This window comes from Humulus lupulus, chromosome 8, assembly GCF_963169125.1.
Source record: "Humulus lupulus chromosome 8, drHumLupu1.1, whole genome shotgun sequence".
NCBI classification, from domain to species: Eukaryota; Viridiplantae; Streptophyta; class Magnoliopsida; order Rosales; family Cannabaceae; genus Humulus; species Humulus lupulus.
The window spans coordinates 35,004,011-35,020,730 of NC_084800.1; the positions used below are offsets into that span (position 1 = coordinate 35,004,011).

Consider the following 16,720-nt stretch of genomic DNA (forward strand, 5'->3'; position numbering starts at 1 on the left):
GTAATATTTTCATGCCAACCACCAATCTATGAGAAGAGAGACCTATCTAAAAACATGTATATGAAAATGAAATATGTAACTAATTACAGGTAAAGACACCAAAACTGGAATAGAGAGAATTGAGATGCTCAACTCAAAATGCATAATATTCATAATGTACATGATTCTTGATTTGGACATATATCTTTATCTCTCTGAAACTTCAATTAGCTTACCTATAAGGTTCGCCAACAAGTTTCTTCAGTCACCTGTTATCTTATCTTAACTCACAACCTCCTGCTAGGTCTAAAAATTTGCTTCAGCAATACCATTTTGGGAACATTCCAATGCTCCACATGCCTGACAAAAAATTTCACATAAGAGTTTTTCATAGTATATGACTTTGTCCAGGGGGAACAATGAAGTAATTACCTGCATACTTTTCCAGACTGTGGATCAAAAAAATACTCTGTGTAACCGCTTGCTGCAATATAGATTGGTTAGTCAAATAAATAAAGAAAACATTAAACAAAGATTATTTTTCTACTGTTTTATTATATATATAGGAAAATTTTATAATAGGATTACTAGTTTAGCCCATATCGGTAAGAGTGTTTCTGTTTTTGGGACGTAGAGAAATTATATACCAATTTTTTTATATGACGTTGTACATTGTAGTTATAGCACACATCTCATCACTTGTTAAAAAATTCTGAATAATTTATGAAACCCAAAACATAATTCAAATAGTCAATTGCACGCATGTCTTTTTTTTATATACTTGTACATCTAACAATTTTGAATTCTTATTTTTGGCATTGTAAAGTATTTAAAAAATTTTTACACCGTCAAATAAAAAATGTTAGATTACAATTTATCTGCATGCCAAAAACAAAGACACGTCTACCTAAACTGGCACACCTACTATAGAATTTTCCCTAACGCATGTGCGTGTATGTTTTGACTCGAACAATGAGATCAAGCTTTTCTGTATTTTGTCATGGCAAACAAATCCCATAACAATAAACCCCTACTCACAAAGATCAACGATGAAAAATTAGAAGGTTCTTGCAAGAAATAAGAACACGTTTCATAATTTCTCTTCTCTAATACAATGGAAAAATCAACTGACATTAGCTTCCTAAACTCAAAAACAATGCCCACATTGATTGATAATTGATAATTGTTACTAAACCATTTCTTTCTCTCTTTTTTAACCAATTGAAGAAGGAAGACAATGCACGTGAGAATATAAGACTTGCCAGAAAGAATGGGCTTCCATGGAAATGATAGCACACAGCTAAATCTCCAGTGACCAATTCCCTTATCCTGTGTCAAAAAAGGTTTTACATCATACATAAGTCCGTAGAAGTTCAAACGGTTTCTTCAGTTATGTATTGTGTTGAAGAGAATCATTAAATTCTAAGTTATCCGACCAAGCTAACTAAAGAAATGGTAGTTTATGAGAAGAGGCTAAGAGATTATTATAAAGTTTGAACACCTCAAAGTCCTCCCACTTCATAAGCTTCATCTTCGACCTCTCAAGAAGGGACCCAAAGTTCGTACAGTTCCTTTTAAAACGACGAAGTCCTTTGAAGGAGCTTGCAGGGTCGGCGAATTCACAGTCCTCTTCATAAGCATCAAGTGTAAGGTTACCTAAATGTCAAGTTTCATCAAAACTGAATTTAAGCAATAATTACTCGTATAACTAAATGAAATAAAACTGAAACCCAGAGATGATAGTATCACAATTATAGTCCAAAATTTATATACCAGAAGAACATGTTTAAGCAAAATGCTCATTTAGGTTATAAAAAACTCGGTATAAAGTAAGACAAACACTGATTATTCTTACACCTTCATCAAACAACAGAAACCCAGATTGTATGTCATCACTAGCATAGTCCAACGCTCCATCTTAAAACGATAATGTTTCCGCAAAATTCCCAAATAGGTCTTCTAAAACCGGTATGAAGTACGACAAACACTGAGCTAAACAGCTTATTATTCATTCAATTATATCAAAGCCACTGATACCCACAGATAAAGAGATGTTGATTATCATATAGTAAAAAAATTCTATTTCAGAAGCAACATGTTTCAGCAAAATTCACATATGGGTTACTCGAAAGCGTGGAATAAAGTTATACAAACATTGAACTGATGCACAAATGATAAGATATTACACGATAAGTTTTTCGTTAGAAGATATATGCTCTATCAAAATTCAAATGGGTTTTCGAAAACCTGGGCGGAAGTAAAAGAACAACCAAACCAAAAGCACTGACCATTCATCTAATAACATTGCCAAAGTTCACAAGCAACATCAAAAATAAGATATTTATAACGAAAAGTCTCGAATATGTTGTCGAGAAACCTGTGACAAAGTAGGATCTTTCGAAGTCATCTTTGATGGCTTTCACAATCACGGCCCGGTCGACCAATCCCGACGCATCTCTGGCGAGCTCAAGAGCCACTTCACCAGCTTCGGCGTTGATTGGCGATCGGAAGAAGGAAGTGGCGATTCCCAAAAGCTCGGAGGCATTCCAAGCTACCTTAAGCAAAGCATTTTCAGGCTCGGTCGCCGAATTGCTTGGTGGGTTCTCCCCGGCGCAGCGAGTTCTTAGAAAACTCCGGCGAGGATTTGGTTGGCGAATCAAGGAATAGTTCAGGGAATTGAGATGGGAGACGGTCGAAGAAAATGAAAAAATGGCTGCCATTTTTGGAGAATTGAGAGTAGTCGAACAGGAGCTTTTGTTCCGCGGGTATATTTAATATATCTCACCCTCTCAGTAAACGGTAGCCAATAAAAAACACATTATTAATTTTAAAACAAAAGAAAAAAAATTGAAGTGATTATATAGTTTTTTTTTCAGCAGAAGTAATTACAGTTTATTACACTTAAAATTGGAAAGCTTTTCTCATTCATTTTTTTGAGAAAAATACTAGACTTTTTTTTATATTTTTTATTGAAAGGAAAATTAATAACATAAAAATTAATGAATGGAATAATCCTCTATCTTTTCCTGTGTTCTTATTAAAAAGAAATGAAGAAAATGTGCTAACAAAAAGCTCAAACCCTGAAGGAAAATGCTTAAAGATCATAAAAATGCTCTAAGCATTTCTTTTTTCATCCAAGAACAACTCATTTCTTTTCCCATAAACAAATATGCACAACAGTCCCAAGAAGTCTAAAACTATCCATATCTTCTTCTCTCCCAAACGATGGTTCCATTGCTCTGTTTAGGTCCTTCCACACTACTCATTCATATGGGATGCAAACCACCTCTGAGAAACTACTAGTTCTTAATTTAACCTCAGCATATCATCTCGATAGCAGCTGGTATTATGCAAAACTTCCTAGGCAGGAACCCGAGATGTTCCCCATCGGACTGAACAAATATGCTGCAACTTCCTGAAATATCTTCCACTTCAATGGAGTGAACCCTGCACCACATAACAGGATGTGTAAAGATAAAAACACACAAGATCAAAAACCGAATAGCTATGCACAGTTAGTATCATTACAGTTACTGCATAGGAGAGCTTCATTCAAGAATATAGGAGGTACCTTATTGAAGAAACGTTTGTTACTGATAAATGTGTGCCATTGTATAGCTTATGTAGTTTGAGAACAAAGTCATACCACTTGAAGTCCTGAAGAATCACTACCTGCAAGCAAAATGGACTCCAAATTTCAAATGTTTTATATAAACTTTTAACTGAGCAACAAATAAGGTCGATTTTTTTTTCTTTTTGAGAAAGAGAAAAAAAAAGAGTAACATTTATCTACCTCAAAATCTCCACTAGATGGATCAGCATTTGGTGTAATTTTCATGCCACCACCAAAATACTTCGCATTACCAATGCAAAGGGCTGTCACTAGGGGATATGTTTGCCACTCACCTTCATTAACCTACAAATAATGCTAGAATGTAAGCAATGTGATGCTGACTAATAGTAGGGTATGAACTACAAATGTAGAAAAGAAATGAAGCTTTTCTGGGACTCGTGAAACATGCCAACCTTGATTCTGAGGTCCTGATTACTGTGCCCAATAAAGGCTTGCAAAGCACCAATAACATAGCACAATTTTCCAAATTTCTTGTATCTTGAGGCAAAAAATCCTGCTTTTGCACTCCTTCACATTTCAAAATACATGAAAAGAAATTACAATTAGTTAATAAGATTAGCATTAGTTATTGTTGAGAATCAACCATACTATTTTCTGTGGAACCTTACAAATGAATATCAGCAACATTCAAGAAGTAATGTGATTCTCCTTTTTCTCCATCAATGACACCAATATCTACTTTTGATCGGTGTCCTACAGAAAGGTGATAAAAAGCATCACATTAGTAGTCACACGACAAAGTAAATGTGATATACAGAAAGGACCAACTCTGAAAACACTTTTGCTCTTAAGTGAAAAATGAATGACACAAGGGAAAACAGAAAAGTAAGAGAAGAAATAGAACCTCTATATATACGTTCAATGGCTTCAACAGGATTGTTTTGCCTTTGAAAAAATGTAATCAGTTAATCATCTTAACAGCTAATTATTGAACTTTGGCAAAGTAAACAGATACTAGTGATATTAAATGAAAGCAGCTTGAAATGCATGAACTTACCAGCTAAGTGTTCTGGCAAAATCAGAACCTGTACCCAAGGGAATCAGCTGCAGAAGGTAAAGAATTATATCATATGCTCCCTCTTGAATTTCATAGATCAGTCAAATTATCAGTTAATGTCACTGGTGACTAATGCTGCAGTTGAGAAGGAACATAAAACCTAATATGATGTAAAAATCTCCCTATCGTAAAGCACTTACACCAAGTGCAGTTGAATGTGTGGCTTCTCTGTCATGATTAGTGACAGCTTTTCCAGCCCAGAAGAATCCATTAACAACCTGCATTATACCAAAAAAAAAAAATAACAATAGATAAAAAAAATAAGGATGACTGATGCAAAAGAGCTTGATGCGAATCTGGTTGTACCTCATGAAGAGTTCCATCTCCTCCAACTGCGATTACAGCATCTGCACCTTCCCTAATAGCCTGCACATAAAGTATGAAACTCATATGAGAGCCAATCTTTTGGAAGTGATCCAAGATTTTTTTTTTTTTGCTCAATCTCAAACAATAAAACTCTTGAATTCCTACCTCCCTTGTTATGTCAATTGCATGAGAAGGACCTGAAGTCAATGATTCACATATCTGCCAACAATTTAGAAGATTGTTTTCAATAAATGAAGACAGTTTAGCATAAATAAGTAATAAAATAAAAAAGATATACCACACAGCAGATACTGAAGAAGAAAACGAGTCCAAGCTCAACCTATTTAGTTGTTGGTTATAAATGATATCCGATTCACTATAGACTATAAGTTCCAAGAACAATAATTTAGCAAGAACCCATAACCAACAAATCCAAAACAATGTTAGGTAAGATTATATAATAAACTAATGCATCCAAGACCAATTGATAACAAAAACTATAATTAACATATATAGTTGCTAGAGTCCATAATCATAGCCACACACAAAAAAAAAAAAATCGAACTCGTTGCTAATGAGAACTAGATATTGCCTCTAACTTCATACTTCAACGATAAATTTAAAACAAACAAATGAGGGGGAAAACGCACATTACAATTTGAACCGAGTCGAGACCTTAGATATGGAAGCAGCTTTTTCCATTCCTTCCCTGTCCTGCCATTTGCACCTGTTCCAAATTCCATATAAGAAACCAGTAAAAACTCGAACCTCCATGAGAGAGAAGATAGAGAGGGAGAGTGAGAGAGAGAGAGACCTCGAGGATTAACGATGAAAACAAGGTCGCGGCGGCGAGAAAAGGAGGACCCACTTCCTAAAATGGAGCGTTCAGTAGAGAGATCCGGGATGGCGGGTTGCTCTGCGTTGATTAGGCAAGATTTGGCCATTGAAACCCCAACTCCTTGCACTCCTCCACCTCCCAATGCTATCTGATAGAAACCCATCATCTTATTCTTCTTTTAGATTTCTGGGTCACTTTAGGAATTTTGAGATTCTCTCAGATGATAATCAAATTCAAAGGTGAGAAAGTGTAATATGATTATTATTATTATTATTGGTTCTATTCTAAATCTAATCGAAGTGTAAGTGAAGCCTCTTGAATCCTGTCTTCTTTCATAAAAATGAGTTAGTTAATTACCTGTCATTTCGTCAAATATTAGATTTGAGAAAAGAACGAGGGTTTTTGCAATGCATTAACTTCGATCAAAATAATGAGATTTTTGTTGGGAAAATAATGAGATTTAAGCAAATACCAATTACAATTATTTATTATTATACAACAGTGTAATTCACTACATATTTAAAAAAAAATCGTTTATAGTTTTAAAAAAATAAGATAATTTAAAAAAAAATTAAAAAAAACTAGTAAACCAATAATACATTAAATACACACAAGCGTTTATTTAGTTTAATTTATAGAATTTATTAATTATTAGTTTTATTTATAGAATTTATTAATTATTTTTATTAAATTTATATTAATGTTATATAAATTTTAAAATAAATATCATATTTTAATTAAATAATTTATTTATTTTTATTTACGTTTATGTTTGTTAATTTAGGAGTGACAACAATATATTATATATTATATATTGAATGTAACATTAAATATTATAAGTGGATTTTAAATTTAAGTTTATTGCTAGTTTATTTTAAAAAAGTAATTTGTTGCTAATTCACATTAGATTATAATATTATTCCAATAAATGAGGTTAAGTTTAATTAAATTTTATTTAAGTTATAAAATTTATAATTTTATTATTTTTAAATAGTTATCATTGTAAAATATCTCGAAAATATCATATTTTAATTTGTTTAATTATTTATTATTTTTGAATGATTATCATTGTAAAATATCTTTAAAATATTATATTCTATTTTATTTTATTTTATTTTATTTAAGTTTAAGTATTTACAAACTACCCTTAAATATAAAAATATTATGTTAAATATAAAAATATTTCCTTAAAGTTAACATTAAAAAAATAAAAAATTGTTAAAATAAAAAATTTCCATTATCTATATATTTATTATATAAAAGAGATAAAGTTACGATGATTCTAATTTTTAAATTGAATATTTTTTTCTATTTTACTTTTAGAAAAAATACCTATAAATTTTAATATAATCAAATATTAAAAAATTCTAAATGACAACTATGAATTTAAAAATTTGTTGATCAAATTTTAATTATTTTATTTAAAAAATTAAAAGTCAATAAAAAGTTATATATAAATATGTATTATTTGATCAGTGGCTAGAAGAATTAAAATAAGAGAAATTTACATAATACACTTAATTTCACTAAAAAAATCCTATTTTTAAAAACTTAAGGTTGTGCTTAAGATATTTTTCTTAAAAAAAAATCGTATTTTTGAAAACTTAAGGTAGTGTTTTTGTTTAAAAAATATCAAGGTCTGTAAGAAAATAAATAAACATAAAAAATATATATCTATGATAAAACTCCTAAAAAAATTATAGTAAAAAATAAGAAAATATATATATTTATATCTTATTATACTATTACATATATTGTTTGGATAAACAAAATATGTTAAATGACAAAATGAATAATTAATAAAAAAAATATTACATTTAAGCACATAAATATTTTTTTATTGTAGTTTTGAAAATATAATTGATTGAGTAATTTAAATTTGTGATGAGAAATTATTAGTCATTTGTTACTTTTTTTTTTAATTTATTTACTTTGTTTAGATTATTTTTTTCTTCAATTTAATATTTTTTAGATGACTTTATTAATTTTTGTTTTTTAAATATTACTTTATTTAGATGATTTTTAAAACTAATGGTATCAGAAAACAATACAAAAAGTATTAAATCTAATTGAGAATAATAATTTTCATTAAACGCGAATTTATAATTTATAAAGAAATAATATTCCCCTCTCTTAAATTAACTATTTGTGTTTGATTATTTATATATATTATATACAATCTATAAACTAACTTCAAGGCACCTGCCATGTATAATAGAATGAAAGTACTTAAAAAAAATAAGGGTACGTTGGGGTCTAATTATTAGACCGTGTAATTACATAGGTAGTAATTATATATTTGAGTAATTATACTATATTTTAAAATGCAAGTTATGTTTAGATGTTAAGTGGTAATTACTTATGAATTTCTATTGTTATATTTGGCAAAACAAGTTGTAATTACACAATATAATTACACCAAATTCTCATGGGGCTATGAGAATTATAACGTATAATTGGTACTCCCAATTACCTCTAATTACATATGTAATTATATGGTGAGACAAACACACCAAATTGAGTAATTACTTGGAATTACACTCAATTTCAATTATAAAATGGTTTTCTATACACACCCTAAATGAAAATTGCATTTTGATTGTTAATTTGGCTAGTATAAAAAACACAATTAAAGTTTATATTATTTTCGTAGCCATCTTGTAGACTCATTAATGTAAATTGTTGGGTTGTATAATGTAGCTGTAAATTGTTTGACTTTTAGTACAGAATAATATTGTTGGATGTTATTTTGTAGATTTTCATTTTAAAGTTTGGTGGAGATTATTATTCATGGGTGGTAAAATTACACTTGGGTTATTTTATAATTTATACTTAACGTTGAACTAACTAATTACAAAATTATCTTAAAAATTATTAAATAATAAATCCTGAAAATATCATTTAGAATAGAATGTTGAAATAAGATTTTTAAATCTAGTGTCAAATAAAATCATTGATAATAACGGAGGTTGTTTGGTTCGAGGTGTAAAAATGTTTTCTTTATAGCCAAAGCCACCATACCAATGGAAAAATAAATAAATAAATCCTTAATTTATGTACCCATTAAAATGCAAATGCATATAGGCTTACTCAAAATGACGTAAATTATATAATTTTCCAAATAATTTTATGCAAAAAAGAATTGGTCTAACAAATAACAGAAAGCAATTACAACATTTAACATTAGCAACAACGGCATAATTTACACAACCAAAGCCATATTTTTTCTTTAACCCATGTGCTCAGTTGGTGGCATAAACAAGGAAAAGAGAATAGAAAACAGAGCAAATACACTAACAAATGTTGTGGAATCCTTGTTTTCATTTCCGGGCTCTTCCTCTAGATTTGGAATCGAAGTGGTGAGCCCTGAGCTTCTTCTTGCGCACCAATGTTGTGGTACCTCCACCCTCTCTGAAGGGCATCCCCATGAGAGCTAATAGTCTTTGGCCTTCTTTATCTGTTTTAGCAGTTGTGACAATGCAAACATCCATTCCCATGGGCTTACCAAGGGCATCAAACCTGATCTCCGGGAACACACTCTGTTCACGAATTCCGACAGAGTAATTCCCATGTCCATCAAAACTATTTGCATTCACACCCTGAAAATCCCTTGTCCTAGGAAATGCCAAGTTAACAAGGCGATCGAGGAATGAGTACATCACCTTCAAAATTTGAGAAGAAGCAATGAGTTACGGCATAAGATTCATTTTGTTATGCTTTAACTGAAATGATATTGAAAGTAATAGCAGAATGAAACACTTTCTAGTTTCTTGAATATAACTTTACAAAAGCTTCACATGACTCGAAATGAGATGCGCGATGCATATAAACTAATTGGTTAAGCCCAGGCTCCGCAGCAAAGTAGTCATTACAACTTTCTTCCCATTTCCATTTTTTTCATTTTGACCACAACACTAGTGTGATCCTATTGAGCTAGTAGTGTCATACAACCACATAATCAGCTAGAGTTCCATTTAAGAAAATAAAAAATCCTCCCCTTCCAACTAAAGAAGATAGATGGTGAAATAAATGATTAATCAACAATGAAAGTTCAGAACCATTTAATTTTTTCATGATGAAATAATATCTTAAGTAATTTTAGACACTTGGAAGACTCTGCCATGAAAGGAAAACGAAAAAACTATCAAGCTCCTCATGTTGACACCATTTATGATTGTCCACTGACTTGTAACCAACGAACTGTTACCAAAAACATAATTTTACTGCAAATGAAAGTATAAAATGGTTATTGTATAAAGCTAGCAAAGAGAATTCCAAGTTACTAAACATTTCTAGTACTAGCGACCCTGACATTTTCTTCCGGTACAACATCAGGGTATCCCTTCAATAATGAAATGCAAAAGAAATGGATGCTTATGATAGATAAAACAAGTCAAGTTGTTTCTGACAGACAACAATAAGAATCAACAAGAATGAGCAAAGAAATCACTGTCAAACTAAAATTCAATACTTGAACAGACAAAATGCTCACATTTCCTCTAAGTGTGACAGCAATCCCTAGCGGTTGACCTTCTCTGATCTTGAAGGTGGCAATGGAATTCCTTGCTCGTGTCCTTACAGGTCTCTGCCCAGTAATGAGTGCCATATCATTCATTGCTGCATCGAGCCCTTTTGCATTTTGCTGAGCATCTCCAATACCAGAGTTCACCACAATCTTCTCTACCTTTGGAACCTACACAGTTCCCGTACCAAACATTTGTGGGGAACAAAGGAAAAAAATTGCTAAAAATAACAAGAATGGTATAGCAGGCATTATATCTAGAGGAAACCTAAACAAATAGGCTTCTTTTACTTGAATAAGCTCAACTGTTTAGTATTCGATTTTTCTTAGCAACCAAACAAAAACCCAAAAACCATAATTCAGTAAACAATCAAACTCTCTCTCTCTCTCTCTCTCTCTCTCTCTTCTCTAAAGGAGAAGAAAAATAAAAATAAAAAGTTATACACAAAATACGCCATTTTGAAAGTCACTTCTTGTATAAACCTGTCTTTCAGACCACACCATACTCCAGTTGACGACGCTAACACCCTACACTCAACCACGCATAATATACTATTTCACAAAATAAACTTCTTTTTTTGTTTCAAATTGATATAGCAAATAATAAAATCAAATAGTTAGTCTCCTAATTTTCGTCCAAAATAAGCTAACCAAAAATGCACCCAAATAATCATGTCTACAAAAGGGTCCTATTTTTTTCTTTTTTCCAACCCAAATGCAAAAATGAAGGACGCCATTGCACAAAGAATCACAAGAACAAACAAATTAACATCAAGATAATATATGTTCGTTTCACCTCGAGGATGTTCTTGTAGGAAAACTCTTCCATGAGCAGAGGAACAATTTTCTCGAGGTAAGTGTTTTTGAGCCGTTGGACCTTCTCATACTCAGACTTCTCCACCAACACAGGTCTCGCCATGGCTCTGACCGAGACAATCCCGCATCCATTTCCGATGTTCCCGTGAGGGATTCGTGCAGAAAACAATGGAGGTTGAATGGCCGGGAACTGGCCGTGAAACGACGACGTACTGGACCCTAAGAGCGAAGGGGACGCCATGTAAATGAAGCTTCGTTATCTATTTTTCTCACTATATGAATTTGAGAGGCTTTTGCAGTGTAGAGATGGGTTTAGCGAGAAAGCTGGGGAAAGAGCCTAGAATTCAACTTTATTTACTATAATGCCAATACCAGTGTTCTCTTGATTGGTTTTTTCGTAGATAATTTTAAGCTCGGGGGTAGATATTTGTGGTTATCTTCGCAAATGAAATGGGATAAGATATTGGGCCTTCTCGATGAATTTAATAGAAACAAAATTTTACTACTTTTTTTCACTTATTTTTCTCCATTTCTATTTTAAAAAATATTAGGAAATTTTACCGTGCACCCAAAAAAGGGTGTATCGGTGCACTTGGCAAGGGATTATTTATTTATAATCCTAATTATTTTATATTTTTAGTCTCTCTCTCTTGGATTTGAAGGATTTAGTCCTTTATCTATTTTTAGTCATTGGATCCATGATGGATGGTAGGATTATAGTGTTAGGTTGAGGATGTGTTAAAATACACATATACCTCTTGATAACCTCTTGATAACCCATTGACAACTCTTAGGAACTGACTACCGTTTCCACTCTTAATTTTTTTTATGATTTTTTTAATTGAAAACAAAGAACAGTCGTTCTTCCCCTCTGAATATACCTCGGTCTATCTCTCCCTCCCCATTGTTTTTTTTAGTCGGAGTTTTGTGTTAAAATTGTTGAATAGTAGGTGGATTGATGCGTTTAATTGATGGTGGAGGTTGAGTGAACTAATTTTCATTTTGAATGTCGTGGGTTTCCTTCATTCTTTTCCTCTGTTTTTTCGTACATTGTCCAGGAACGAAGCTACCTTGTTTTCCATCTGTGGTTGCATTTGTCTTACATTTGTTCTTCTTATTTTTCCCATTTTGTGCCCTAATTTTGTTTGTCTTCTCATATTTTAAATTTCGTCATATAGAATTTCTGTTTTGCTTACTAAATTTGGTGGATGCAGATCATTTGTTTCTTGTTTTGTTCCATTGATTTTAATTCATTCTCTTGCTCATTCTCACTCCCATCAAGCAACACACCCACTCAGAGGTATTTGATCGTCCCAATAGGTGGTCCATGACAGAGGTACTCTTCCCTACTTCCACCCGTTCTTCTAAAGTCGTGGAGAGGTAATCTCTCTCTATATTTCCTTTTTTTTATGGATTCAGTTAGAGCACCAAATGTTTGATGCAATGCCTATTTGCCTATTTTTATATTTTATTTTGTCTATGTAAATGAAGAATGAATTGAATCTCTATGTTGTAATTTTGAGACTAATACATGCATTTTGGCTGGAGTGATGTTTTAAGCCATATATTTTCCATTGACTTTGTTTTTTTTTTTTTTGAAGAAAAAGTTGTTTTGCAGTAGCAGTAGCAGTAGTAGTAGTAGCAGCCTATGATGAATTCAGACCCTGATGAGAGAAGTAGTTCCTCTGACTCTCGAGGACCACCGGCACCACCGGCCCCCAGGGACGACGAGGACATGTACTTGTAGAGTCCCAGAATTTACTTAGTAGTAGTAGTAGTAGTAGTAGCTAGTAGTAGTTATAGTATGTTCATTACTATGGATTTTGCTTTAAGCCGGGACTTAGTTGGAAACTCATAGCAACAATTATGGATTTTATATGTTTAACCTATAGTTTAAGAATATTAATTATAACATAAGGTTTGATTAATATAGCTGATTATAAAGATGTTATTTATTATACTATAAGGTTTAGATAGAATTAATAAGAACATGACACTTGTCGTGCATGTTTATTTAAGGATTTAATTACAGTTTAAATAAAAGAAAGTTCGAGAAAGCTCTAGAATCTTCCAAGACCATTAGGAGCGTGACATTTGTTACAATCTTGTTTATTTGTGGATTATGTTGTTATTTAGATAATTAAATAGATTTTTTCGTAACTTTAGGATACTGTAACTTCCGACCTATTTTTGACCCAGTTATGTTATGAATTTCGAAAAATAGTATTTCTAGAAAGTTGTAGATAATTGAATTAGCTTTCTAACGGTATAAAGATGGTCTAAATCGGAGTCCTACAACTCCAGTTATGTTGATTTTACTACAAGTGAGTTTAGAGTTATGAGATTTAGAAAGTTAGAATAGGATTCTATTTTATTTAAATAAAATACAGATCTAGAAACTCTATAACCTTCCAGAACCACTAAGAGCATGACACTTGTCATAATCATGTTTATTTAAGGATTTAAGTATTTTTTTAATAGGATAATTTCACTCCTCAAACTCTATAAATAGGACCGAGTACCCAGCCCTTCCTCTCATTCTTCAAGCTGTGATCAAAGACTCCAAGGTGCTAGTGAGACCATAGAGTGATATACACTTGGGTTGGGAAAAAACTTTGCCATTCTTAAGCTTTATGAAATACTCGGGAAGTGAAGATTAGTATGTTTCGGTATTGAAGTTAGATCAATCCATAAGGTCAACTAAGGTACTCTTATTCTTTAAGTTCAATCCCTTAAAACTCTTTAGTTTCTTTAGTCCTTTTATTCGGATCCTAACTTGTGATATTGGTTTTGATTAGGCTCTTGAAACTTAAAGATCTTTCTTGGTAAGTTTTGTCTTGAAGGTTTAGTTTCCACATTTATTCTTTACTCTTTAGAAATACTCACAATTTTTATTGTTGGTTTTAGGAGTGTTCCAAGTCCCGCATTTGTTCTCATATCCCGGTTTTGGTAAGGAAAATAAGATAGTTTCTATATGCTTATGTGTATGTTTATGTATAATATGTTTATGCTATAGTACGCTATGTTATGTTTATCTGGGGCTCATAGTTGCTTAGTGCCTTGGTGTTTATCATTTTTATGTTTATAGTTATGATTTACCCTACCTCAAATATTAGACAGGGGACCTAGATGGATTATCATATACTATCATGTGATCTACCCTACCTCAGATATTAGACAGGGGACCTAGATGCGTTATCATATACTATCATGTGATCTAACCTACCTCAGATATTAGATAGAGGACGTAGATGGTTTATCACATGTCTTAATGGTCATTAATAGTGTAGTCCTATATGGTATACGTCTTTATAGTCATATGTTCATATGTTTATGTTTATGTTTATGATATATGTTTTTATAGTCATATGTTTTTAGTGTATGCTTATGATTTATTATGTATGTTTTAGATAGTATTATGTTTTATAGTATATGATGTAGTTTTATGCTCATGTATGTGATGTATGTTTTTAGTAGGTTTTCCTTGCTGGGCATTAAGCTCATTCCTTTATTTTTAGTGTGATGCAGGAAATTAAATATGGAGAGCGGAAGGATTCTTGGAAGCTTGGCATGTGTGTTGAGGATGAACGGATTGAGTGGATTGCATGTCGATCGAGGATGATGTTTATTTTAGTCTTTTAAATTATGTTTTGATGTAATTCCGCAATTAGTATTTAAAGTTTATGTTTTTTTTGTTTTATCAAACAATGTTTTTACGTTTTAAATAATGGGTACCCATACCATATTTTACATTCTATTTTGTAATATTTACTTTGGAATTTTAATAAAGTTATTATTATTTCTTATGTATGTTTTCTTCAAAGTAGCACTAAGTCTAGTAGTTTTAATAGTCCAAGGTCTTAGAAATAGTTGGGTTATTACAATACTACAACCCTGAATGATATGTCCCTATTGTGGAGCTTGAAAACCGTCAGCTGCGAAAGCAGTTGGCGGAGGCCAAGAAACGTAACGAGGAGCTAGCCAGACTGGCTGCCGAGGCGCAGGCGGCTCAGTCTCCGCCTCCGCCTGAGGCCCAAGCTCCACCTCCACGAGATGTTCATTTTCCACCACGCAGGCCTCGTGGGCGACCTCGCAAAAACGCTGCCACACGAAGAATGGAACCTCCGCCACCTACAGAACAGCCTGCTCCCTCAAGGCCCCAGAGAAGTACCCGGGCTGGAGCTCCTGCCAACTCAACTGCTGAGGTTGATAACTCTATAAAATAGAGTTATTTTACCACTTTTTATGTGCTAATTGTTGCTTAATCCTTGAGTTTTTAATTGATTTATCAAGTTTTTAAGTGATTTTGAATTTATTAGGTTAATTTTGATTTTTATATATTTTTATGTGTTTTTATAGTATATTATTGAAAAATGTTATAGTTTAATTATTTAAAAATAATATTGTTAAGTTAGGAATAAAAATATGTAATTTTGAGCTTAAATGTTTAAGTAAATTAAATTTTAATTAATATTTTCATTGAACTTTTGTTGTATATTTCATTATTGAAAATATTTAGTTTTAATTTAATTTATGTTTGTTTTATAGGGAATTTTTTGTATGATATTTGCTCTTGAAAAGCAAGAAGAATGGTGAAAAAAATGGCATTTCTACAAAGGGAAAGCAAGGAAAGTGGTATTTCTCCATGCCCAAGCAAGGCCCACTGCTCAGGCTCGCCAGTTGCCTCTGCCTTCAGCAAGTCCAGCAGGCCCAACACCAACGCCAGCTGTCCACCCATTTGCATCAACCTGAATCCCTCTTCATCAGCAACGCCAGCTTCAGCCCCAAGTCAAATGCCACCTCACATTCAGCAATCCCACTCCAAGCACTCTCCAGTGGCTCTTCAACATATAGCATGCTCCTCATCACGCTTGGCACTCACCTGAAGCAATTAATCCAAGGCCCAATGCCAATTTTCTCCCAATCCATTCGGGCCCAATCACACAGCCCACAACAGCTGCCAATTTGCACCCCATGCCAGCCTAGACCAAGCTGCCAATAGCCACCAAAAGGCCAAAAACCACATTTTTATTCCCAATATTTTTCACTCAAATATCAATTCACTTTTCTCTATTTTTCTCACCTAAATAAACATTCCTAATTCATTTTTTTTACCCTAGCTTTTCACTAATATTTTACCCAACCAAACATTTCATCTTTCCAATACTTTTACACTTACTCTATTTATCCTACCACTTCCTAACACAATTAAATTAATCAATTTATTTATTTTAATTTGATTAATTTAATCTCCATATTTTGCCTATAAATAGAGTCTTGTAAGACCATTTGGGGAGCTCTTCTTCTTCATCTTTTCAACATCTTCTACACATATTTTTCTCTCTTCTTTTCACTATTTTCTCTACCATTTTCATCTTTTGAAGAGCATGTCAAGTATGTTATTTTGTAATTTTTATTTCAATCTAGTTATGAGCTTCTAATCTTTTTCAAAGGTTATTAAGATGATGATGAAGCAAAATGTAACTAGATAGTATTTTTTGTTGTATGTTGATTTCCCATTTGTACAACATTATTTATGGATTTTTCTATCAAAGGTATGCATTTTTC

At 32.4% G+C, this 16,720-nt stretch overlaps 3 protein-coding genes across 3 annotated transcripts; all 3 read right to left on the reverse strand.

The window, feature by feature from the left end:
- Nucleotides 1–43: 43 nt before the first annotated feature.
- On the reverse strand, nt 44–2,764 carry LOC133796761 (uncharacterized). Its single transcript, XM_062234409.1, has 5 exons — nt 2,357–2,764; nt 1,481–1,635; nt 1,242–1,308; nt 412–463; nt 44–339 (listed from the first exon to the last, which is right to left on the reverse strand). Exons 1-5 carry the CDS (start codon nt 2,697–2,699, stop codon nt 267–269), a joined length of 690 nt encoding a protein of 229 aa, XP_062090393.1. The 5' UTR covers nt 2,700–2,764; the 3' UTR covers nt 44–266.
- Nucleotides 2,765–2,975: 211 nt separating this feature from the next.
- Nucleotides 2,976–6,176, reverse strand: LOC133796760 (sphingoid long-chain bases kinase 2, mitochondrial). Its single transcript, XM_062234407.1, has 12 exons — nt 5,791–6,176; nt 5,627–5,703; nt 5,142–5,195; nt 4,977–5,036; nt 4,811–4,888; nt 4,611–4,657; nt 4,458–4,498; nt 4,222–4,306; nt 4,006–4,120; nt 3,773–3,895; nt 3,551–3,651; nt 2,976–3,426 (listed from the first exon to the last, which is right to left on the reverse strand). The coding sequence occupies exons 1-12, from the start codon at nt 5,978–5,980 to the stop codon at nt 3,297–3,299; spliced, it is 1,101 nt and encodes a 366-aa protein (XP_062090391.1). The 5' UTR covers nt 5,981–6,176; the 3' UTR covers nt 2,976–3,296.
- Nucleotides 6,177–8,969: 2,793 nt separating this feature from the next.
- On the reverse strand, nt 8,970–11,448 carry LOC133796762 (large ribosomal subunit protein uL5c). The gene is made up of 3 exons (XM_062234410.1): nt 11,133–11,448; nt 10,307–10,507; nt 8,970–9,476 (listed from the first exon to the last, which is right to left on the reverse strand). Exons 1-3 carry the CDS (start codon nt 11,391–11,393, stop codon nt 9,135–9,137), a joined length of 804 nt encoding a protein of 267 aa, XP_062090394.1. The 5' UTR covers nt 11,394–11,448; the 3' UTR covers nt 8,970–9,134.
- Nucleotides 11,449–16,720: the final 5,272 nt, after the last annotated feature.

Coding starts and splice junctions, on each gene's coding strand:
- LOC133796761 (XM_062234409.1), bottom strand. CDS start 2,699: ATGGCAGCCATTTTTTCATTTTCTTCGACCGTCTCCCATCTCAATTCC. Junction 464..1,241: donor ATGGAAGCCCATTCTTTCTG/GCAAGTCTTATA, acceptor TCTATATTGCAG/CAAGCGGTTACACAGAGTAT. Junction 340..411: donor CAGTCTGGAAAAGTATGCAG/GTAATTACTTCA, acceptor ATTTTTTGTCAG/GCATGTGGAGCATTGGAATG.
- LOC133796760 (XM_062234407.1), bottom strand. CDS start 5,980: ATGATGGGTTTCTATCAGATAGCATTGGGAGGTGGAGGAGTGCAAGGA. Junction 5,704..5,790: donor TTTCATCGTTAATCCTCGAG/GTCTCTCTCTCT, acceptor AATTTGGAACAG/GTGCAAATGGCAGGACAGGG. Junction 5,196..5,626: donor GACTCGGTTCAAATTGTAAT/GTGCGTTTTCCC, acceptor AATTGTTGGCAG/ATATGTGAATCATTGACTTC.
- LOC133796762 (XM_062234410.1), bottom strand. CDS start 11,393: ATGGCGTCCCCTTCGCTCTTAGGGTCCAGTACGTCGTCGTTTCACGGC. Junction 10,508..11,132: donor CCTACAAGAACATCCTCGAG/GTGAAACGAACA, acceptor GGAACTGTGTAG/GTTCCAAAGGTAGAGAAGAT. Junction 9,477..10,306: donor CTGTCACACTTAGAGGAAAT/GTGAGCATTTTG, acceptor CAAATTTTGAAG/GTGATGTACTCATTCCTCGA.